Raw genomic sequence first — 9,482 nt, forward strand, 5'->3', positions numbered from 1 at the left:
AGCCACACCACAGATTACTTGACTTAAATTCAGAAGTATTCAGGCAAGCCTTAGGGGTAAAACTAAATAACTGATGCGGGATATATTTTACTACATGCTCTGCCTGATACCTTAAAAAACCCGACTGGTAACAATACGCTTCAAGCAATTAAGACACATTCACCCAACTCAAGAATACTTTGTGCTACAACTTTGCAAAAAACAAAGCTACCATTTGCAGCTCCACTGAAATCACAGTCATAATGGCGTCTTATCCTGTGACCACAGCAATGCACAGCCACTGCTTGGGAACTGTTTAGGTCTTTGACAAGAAAGAGTGTTTTTCGGAACAAATTCTTTGCCCCGGATGATGCAACTGTGAAACTGATTCAATGCATCAGTCAAAAGATGATGGCGTCCCTCCTTCTGGGAATATGACTAAAAAGTAATGGCTCACTGTGAATTATTTTTAAAGACATTCATGTACATCCTTACTTTTAGCCTGAAATCATTCAGGGAAGCGCTCATGGAACATGTAATGAAATGTTTCTGACATAAATCTGTCAAGGTGCTGTTTCAGGTTCCTCTTTTCATTTTCACTTTGTTGCCCTCTGGACAGAAAATGTAACAATCAGGCTAGAAACCAAAAGCAATGCATAAATATTCTGTTACTAATGAAAACGTAATCTACCCTAGTCCTAAATCTGCTTCTTATCTTCCACTCATTTATAAATCAAAGATAACCCCCTGGGAAAAGCTCTGAGCAGTGAAAGCCTGTGAGTTCTGTTGCACAAAGGACACAGACAGACTTTGAATTGTATTAAATATCAAAAAACAAAATTTACAAGGTTTGTAAATGTTCATAGGAAAGCAGGCAGAGGTGCCACATGGGCCTTCACTTACTGTTGGTTTTGAGGCGGGCTGGCTCACTGTTGCGGCTTCCTGCCTGGTTGATAGCCTTGACAAAGAAGATATAACGGGTGCCACTCTGCAAGCCGTGCACCGTGTAGTGGTTCTGCTTGATGTTAGGTACGATCATCCAGCTGTCTGCCGAGTTGTACAAACCTGGCAGATCCACGGGAACACACACACACACACACACACACACACACACACACACACACACACACAGACACACACACATAGCATGAGTAACCAAGTTCTGTTGATAGTTTCTGGGTAAGCAGAGCTACAGTGAGTCCTGCTGTGAATCTTTTCATTGGTGTTGAACAAGAGTGAAAACAATTCTCCCCAGAATCCAGTCAGAGCAGTGTCTCATTTTTTTTTTCAACAATACCATACGATATTTATGTATACATACTGATCCATCCCATCACCTTTCCATCAGGTTATTCATGACGCACTCCCTGAGGTGATATTGTTTGTTGACCAAGCTGAATCTAGTATAGTACCCATTAAGAACAAGGGACTCACATCATAAGACAAATGCATCTCTGTAGTAAGCGCCTGAGGGCAAAGGAGTGTGACAGTTTTACTGTTCAAATGTATGGAAACATGGGCAATTCCAACATGACCCCAGTTGGTGGGCGCTTTGATTCGAAGTGCCTTGCAGTAGAGGGTTAGTAATGGCTGGGCTGGCTCTGCAGTCACCTGCTTCTAAACACAGTCTTTTCAGTCTCTCAGCTGCAGCCGACTGTGAAGGATAAAAGGGAAATCTCAGCTCAGGGCAGAGGAGAGGATTGTCTACAATGGGGTGCGCTTTTGGTCTCTAGTCTTGTGTGAAATAACAGGGATGAATTTATTCACCTTAACTGACCCACCACATTACCACTACTTTTTTTTCTTTCTTTTTTTTTTTTTACATATGAAATGGTGTTTGCCTCAATTTTAAAGCTGAAATACACAACTTTCAAGTGCATTAAAGTTGGCAGAGTTGTTGTGGAAGGCTGTGTGGAGGACCACTGGTTACTTGAATCACATATTACAAAATTTGGAAAATATGGCAGTTAGCTAGGTGTGATGATGCTGTACAAACAAACATAGCATCTTGTTTAGTCGAACTACAGCTGAGGTTAATGTTTGTAGAGCTGAAAGTAGAATTATAATCCTTTTCATTGTCTCATCTTTACTCCCCAGTGCAGAATTGCAGGGAAATAAAAACCCTGAAAGGCTCTCAGGGCCATGCCTGCCATGTCCCTTCTGGTGAGGATGCGTTGTGAATTATTGAGCAAGATGGCAACAGCATGCATAAGTAATAACCAAGAGTCTGCTTGTAAATATAAATACTTCACGGGACGCAAATAAGGCCTTTAAAAGTGAGGCAGCTTTAAGAATGAATGAAGGGGAAGGGACTCTTAAAGTTGAAGTGAAGGCTCTACATATCTGCGGACTTCCACGAGCTTTCCTCACACAAAGAAAACACTGGAGAAAGCATTCATATTCCTTTAGAAGATGAAAGACAAAGACAACAGCCAGCAGATTCAACCGCATTTTATTTCAGCCTCGTCTTAATAAATATGCATCCACTGTCAACAATGAAATACAATTGCTGTTTTCCTCACTAAAGGGAAGATATTTGTTCAACTATGACAGCTGTCCCTTGTTGTTAAGAAAATTACGCCTCCCACCTGTCGTTTTAGCCACATCCTGTTAAAATTATGGGGGCTACAATGTTCTGTGGGCTTTCAAAAAGAGATCCAGGGAAAGACGAGGGAGAAGGACTTCACGCTGCTTTCCATTTTCAAAGCTTTTGATCTCCATCCGCACCTCTCAATTTTTGCGAAATCAAATTAGGTCAGTACACAGTAACTCTATATCACTACTTTTGCAGCTGAAAAAAAGGGGGTTTCTGATGCTAGCTGTGCTGCTTTGGAGTAAGTGAATGCGTCATTGAAGAAAGAGAGGAAATAGATCAGATGGTGTCTTTCATCCAGGCATCCAGTCTGTGTGTTTGTGTACACTATGTATGTGTATGTGTGTGTGTGTGTGTCTGTCTGTTTGTGTCCGTCTTGACTCAGGAGTGGCCACATGAGAAGGGAATGGAAACACAAAGTATCCTGGGAATGGAAGAGGCTTAGTTTTTGATGATGCAATATAGAGTTAATTGTGACAGTGTGTGTGTGTGTGTGTGTGTGTGTGTGTGTGTGTGTTTGGCTGCATGGATATGTGCTGCATGTTTGTGTACATGCCACTCTTTTTAATTTCTTATGGAGGTAAAGTCTGTTTGTGTATGAGAAGCTGTGCACCGACATCCATCTCTTGGTGCCTCTACATAACTTTACAGAGTGTACTGTTTGTCTGCAACGACAGAAAACTCATCATCATTTCATCGAACATTGTTACAAAGATTCACACTACTATTATTCTGACAAAATCCTTGTTGTCATAAAGAGTGAGAGAGATTTTTACCAAACTCTGGGTTGTCGTAATACCCGCTGCGATACTGCTTTTCACCTTTGATAATCATGTTAATACTTCACCACAGGCTAATGCTTATGAATACACATGAACAACAGATAGCAGCTGGAGTCAGCAGGTAGGTATCGCTGGTGTGGTTAACATACAGGTCTCCCAGAAAAACATATGGATTTCTATTAGTCCAGAAAGATACAGTAAAATTGCTTCAGCTGAGCAACGCAGATGGTAAATGGGTTTCAACGAGTAAACTGTTCTTTTCCTAGAAATAGAAAACAATAGAAGAACTATCATGGAACTAGTGAGGATGTTTGGCTTCTCAGCCTGCAGTCAGCAAGTTACGTAGATGACAGCCACTGGCCACCAGGAGAGGCATTAAAGCAAACTAAATGGACACAGAACTATAACTGGCGCTCTGTAGTTATAGTCAGAAGACAGTCAACACAAGGCAATTACAAGGCTGTGCCATTTTAAATTACTCTCCTGTTTTTCCATACAAAACAGATGTGGTCAGAATGTTGAAAGATGTGTTTACTTTTACCTTCATTTTGAGCATTAATTCTTTCTTACCAAGAGTTAGATGTGGATATTGATACCACTTTATGTGTGTATGCTAAAGATGAAGCTATACAGCCAGAGGATGGTTAGCTTGGTTCAGCATACGGACTTGAAACAAGCTAAAAACAGCTAGCCTGCTGCTGTCCAAAGGTAAAGAATATCCACCTACCAACACTTCTAAAGCTGAGTAATGAACATGTTATATCTGGTTTGTTTAATCTAAACAGTAATACGGGTAATACGGGCCTCCAGTGGCCCCTGACATCAATCTGAGCAGTTGGTTAAATTTGTATCAGCACAATGTTTATGGCCATCATTACCTCTTAGTGTCATGTTATTGATGAAACCATTAGGATGTAGCATTTAATTATTAAGGTCATATAAACATAGTGTTTACATCAGCGTTACTGTCTGACATACTAGAATTACTGCCTTGCGGCTGTAATTCCACCAAACAGTCAAGTTGCACTTTACATCCATGTCTGTCCAGACTCATATAATATATGTAGTGAAGTCTTTGAAAGGATTAAATAAAAGTTATTAAGTGTATCTTGTCATAATTAGCGTATGAATCCTGGATTTATGGCCAAAAACTTGTTCTGTGAAATTCCCTCAATGCATGCTTTCCTTAGATATTGCGTTCATGGGACAGACGGACGAACCAAAAACACCTCTGGCCATGACTGTCGGCGGCACGGAGGCGTACAGAGCACAAACTAAAGAGAGTGCAAATCAACACTGACCGTTTTCCCTTTCTAGATCAATTAATCAACAATTACACTCAGCTACTCTGTTTCTTTCTTGTTCTCTCTATTCCTGTCATCTGTTTTGATCTTCATCGCAGGAATCAAGGTCATAAGATAAAAGATGACTGACTACAATATGTCTGAGTGTGCGTGTATTGTAGAGGATAGAAAGCTGAATATTACATGTGAATACTCAGGAAGGAAAACAACCATTTACAGAGGCATGAATGCACAATATGTGGATGGCTGGGATATTTGCATCTTGCAATGGGCCACAGGTAGCAGCTACACAATTACAGTGCAGACATCTTTACTAACAGTCATATTTGGCTGTTTTGACACTGCTTACATTTCTCCATGGTATTTGGATTCACTTGCTGATTCTATTTTCTGCTGCTCTGCTTGGATGCTCCTGCAGAGGCAAGGTTCACAAGACCCCACAAACCCCTATTCACCTCCTCATGGGAGGCCCAAGGCTGAGGATGAGACCAGACGAGAGAAAAGGAGAGAGCCAGGATAGAGCTCAAGTGGGAGCATTTAGCCACTTGGAAAGTCCCAGAAAAATGCTATGGCAAAAACTCAAGTGGCATGGCAAGCTAAATGGCTTTCTCTCTTTCTCAGTTTCTCCTGTGAATCTCTGAGGGCTCTGTGGCAGCACATTGCTGAATATCTGAGTCACTCAGTCTATCACAGCTGAAATGTATCCTGATGTTTCAAATGGCTGGGGCACTTGAGTCGCATGTTGAGATGGAGAAATGTCAGGCTACACAGAGGGGAGGAGAGGAGATGATGAAAGGATCAAAGTGGAGAGGAAAGGAAGGGGAGAGGCGCAGGTGTGTGTGTGTGCGCGTACGCTTGAATGTGCACGATCCTGTACATTAATCATATCCTCCTCATATCAGTTAGTGGTAATTTTCAACTCCCCTATGTAACCATTATCCACTCAGATCCTCACCTGCTCTCCTGTCGCTCTCCTCCTCCACAGAGGTCTTTCTTTCCCAGCAATCAATCAATCAATTAATCAGTGATAATGTGATTAGCTAATGGGGGGGGGGGGGGGGGGGTTTAAGAGAGTAAGACCCATGAAAACTGACGCCATTTAAATGTACACTAATCTTACACCATAACCCAGACTGTGGGAAAATATTCATCAAATTTTACAGGATTGCAATCAAATGAGTCGTTTATATTTGATTACAGTTGGACAGTGTGAATTTGTCAACCAATTATGGGAAAAAACAAATGTGGTTCATTCTGGTATAACATACAAAATATGGGAAAAGGATCAAAAATCTTAGACACAGTTTGCGACCATGGTGGTGGGCTTGCCTGTAACAAGGGAATTTGCTCTCATGGTATGAGCCAAAACATTAAGGATTACACAGGCAATATTGCCACATGGTGGTGATGTTGGATCTTAATCTGCAACCAGAATCTAACCACCTGCTCCAAAACATTGCAGCACACTGTACAGTGCAGCTAAACTAAACGCAGAACATATGTAACAAGAGAGGGACTGAAGCATTCACATTGGCTAGGCGGAGACTGATTAATGACACAAGATGAGACAGTGTACGAACAATTTTAGCAGAATTTGCTAGCTTTTCTAAAATGCTTGCAAAAAATATTCCAAATATAAATCATGACATTTTTACAACTCTGAAAAAATTAAACAGCTAGAACACAGGGAGAAATGGAAGAGGTTGAAAAAGGACAGCAGTGATTTTACACTCTCATCTCTTGTGTCTGGAGAGTTTTCACATAATCCCAGATACTAAATAGTGAATCTATTTGAAGCATATCCTCATGATATGTGTATGTCCTATTTTTGTAACAAGTAAGTCTTGATAAGTCAGCTCTGTTGCTCTATAAATACGAGCATGGAGGACAACAAAGACTAAAGCTGGACAGAAAATCTAGGTTATGCAACACAGTTTGAATAAAATATTGAACATAAGAAAACAGTGAAAATAAGACTGAGGAATACTGGAACTATTGTGCTGCTCCAATTTAATTCTTTTTGTAACTGCGGAGAGGTGAGTGAGTTTCTTTGTGGTTCTTTTGGGCTGGTGCATCAGTGTGTGTGTGTGTGTGTGTGTGTGTGTGTGTGTGTGTGTGTGTGTGTGTGTTACGTGACTCACTGATAAAATTTGTCTGGCCAGTGTAAATGGTGTACTGCAGCTCGTAGGAGGTGACACTGAACTCGTCCTCGGATGTCCAGTGAACAGTGATGGTGTCATGTGAGGCGGTGCACAGCTCGTCTCTTATGGATGGCGGGTTGGGAGCTACATCCGGAGGAAACGACAATTATGATTCATAGTGAGACGGAAATGAAAAAATTGTCATCATTAAAGTGTTTGATTTAATATAGAAGTAATTCTTAGAAACACAATGATGGATTGAGGAAAAAAATTACCCACTAAAGGTTACATGAATTTCATACCAGCTGGTGGCTGGGATACATTTCTTAACCTGGTAATATAAATTGTTCATTTTCTCTAGTATAGGAAAACCTTGTAGGGTAAGTTACGTTTTAGCTTGGATGCATACATGTAAATAAGTTTATACAAAGGGTTTCATATGCCAAATTGTCAGAGAAATTCATCAACCGAGAGGACTATTTGTCCTGTATAACATTAAACCACCCAAAGCAAAGTTTCAAGGTTTTGTCATGATGACGGCAGCAGAATCAACTCTTACCTGTTAGGTAATCTAGTCCTTCTAAAATCTTCTTCTCTCTGGAGAAATCCAGGGCAAAGTTGTCAAACGCCTCATTCAGGTTTACATCAGGGATGAGTACCTGGGAGGAGGCCGTCGCCATGGCAACCCTTTAGAGTAGTGGCCAGGACATGGGAGGACATGAAAAGGAAAAAAAAATGTCACAAGGAAGGGTAGAGAGGTGAGGGAACGGAGGAGGGCCAAGAGGTCAGATGAGGTGACGAGGGGAAATGAGCGAAGGGGCAAAAAGAGGGTGAGAGGTGATGAAAAGGTGGAGAAATGTGAGGAGAGAAATGAAAGCGGAGAAGTGACAAGAGGGGAGAGGTGGTAGACAGAATCAGTGACACATGGAAAGGTGAGAGAGAAAGAAAATGTAAAAGAGAACGTAAAAGATATAGGAAATTCACACTTTCAAACAGATCTGCCTCCTGCCCCACATCCCTACCTCGGCGTTGTGTGTTAACCCACAGAGTCCACAAAAACATAGACAAACCAGACACACATTGACACACTGACTCCATAGTCTGTACAGCTTTGTAGAAACTTTTGCCTACTTCTGCTTTGAGCATTAGTGAGCCGTCTGTGGCAGGAGCCAGCCTGAACCACAGTGCTGGCAGGGTTACAGAGCAGAGTAAAGCAGGGCACAGACCAGCACTAGTCCTTGAGACTTTTGTTCCTCAGTGAGGAGAAAGCAGCCGGTCAATAAAGCGTTCAGGCAGGTGCTAGGAAAAAAAAAAAAAAATACAGAGTCTGGGCCAGAAAGAAAAAGATGCTACACTTGCTGCAGATTTTGCTCAGGTCTTTGTCTGTGCGAGAGACAGAGAGAGAAAGCTGCTGGCCTGCCTACAGAACGATGCAGGTGGAAATAGAAAGTGCAGCGCCGGCCCTTTAAATGATAGATGATTTTCAACAGAGGCCTGACATTGATCGCAGCAGCCAGAGAGGTTTGATATAATGCTGATTTCACCAGTAAGCCTTACTCTAAGATTGGAAAAAAGTTAATACAGAAAACTCGTTGTAGGTATTTGATTAAAAAAACAAAAACAAATTTGTACTGTCAAATACATAAAAAAAAGTTTTACTGTGTGACACCAGTGATTCTACCAAGAGGAGGAGAGAGAGGGAGACTACAGTGGGCATGAGCAGTCTAACGCACTCTGCTCTTGCCTCTACTTACAATGAATGAAATCACATGGAATCACATGGAATCAGTGCTGCTTCTTAGTATATGTTACACTTTAAATAAAAAGGAAACAACAACAGCACAAAGACGGAGGCTGCAGTAGTAAACAAAGTCAAGGACGGCAGAAATGAGCTCTTGCCTGTGAGTGCATTTGTTCACGTGTCTCATGTTTCTGGTCTTTTTGCAGATATTCCTGAGTGGCATGTGAAAGGGTGTGAACACCTGAACAGGTCTCTAACCAGTGATGTATAGTCAGAGAAAAAATATGACAATCAAACAGCCACTGATATAAGCAAAGACTTCATCGCTTGTTCTACGTCACTATTATGTATGTTTGTGTACATCACCCACCTCTCTGCTACATTTCGGGCGGTCTGGAGGAAGCGGGCGTGGTCGTTCTCCTTCAGGCTCTGTTCGGCCTGCGTGATGAGGGCGCTGGAGCGCTCCAGACACTGACGACAGTTTGCAATCTGTTGAGCCAGCTTACGCAATTTCATCACCTGGAACAAACACAAACACAGCACATGTTGCTCTGTTGCGACACACTGATTCATATTCATTCGCTCAATCTGCATCCGTACACTGTCTTTCATCACCACTTCCCAAAAACTCAAACAAAAAGTAGGTCTTTGGTGTTATTGATCTTTTATGCTCATCTCCTGCGGCCAAAAATAACTTTCTATTTGCTCATGGCAAGTCCCCCTCACTCCACTGCACAAATTCATGAATATGTGTCTCGGAGCATCTTCTACCTCCAAATGCATCACAGCTATAGTCCAGTGAATTCAGTGTGAGGTATTCATCATTTTGACAGTCACTAATCTACAAATATGTTCAACACTTCCAGAAAATATTATTATGCATTTCTGCCAAATTATTCCCAAAATACTGATAGGAATCCGCATTAGTCACCCCCCCACCCC

The 9,482-nt window shown here is 41.6% G+C and overlaps 1 protein-coding gene across 5 annotated transcripts in view; it reads right to left on the reverse strand.

Annotated features, from left to right (window-relative positions):
• mid2 (midline 2) overlaps nt 1-9,482 on the reverse strand; it is a 141,913-nt gene that overhangs the window by 18,212 nt on the left and 114,219 nt on the right. For all 5 annotated transcript variants that reach the window (XM_023411129.2, XM_023411126.2, XM_023411130.2 and 2 more), the window contains 4 exons: nt 8,911-9,059; nt 7,359-7,486; nt 6,800-6,943; nt 883-1,044 (listed from right to left, as the gene is read on the reverse strand). In XM_023411129.2, the coding sequence (XP_023266897.1) occupies nt 883-1,044; nt 6,800-6,943; nt 7,359-7,486; nt 8,911-9,059 (583 nt within the window). The remainder of the gene's footprint in view (nt 1-882; nt 1,045-6,799; nt 6,944-7,358; nt 7,487-8,910; nt 9,060-9,482) is intronic.

This window comes from Seriola lalandi, unplaced genomic scaffold (genome assembly GCF_002814215.2).
Source record: "Seriola lalandi dorsalis isolate HSWRI2012SDOR001 ecotype SW California unplaced genomic scaffold, Sedor1 jcf7180002054451, whole genome shotgun sequence".
Lineage (NCBI taxonomy): Eukaryota > Metazoa > Chordata > Actinopteri > Carangiformes > Carangidae > Seriola > Seriola lalandi.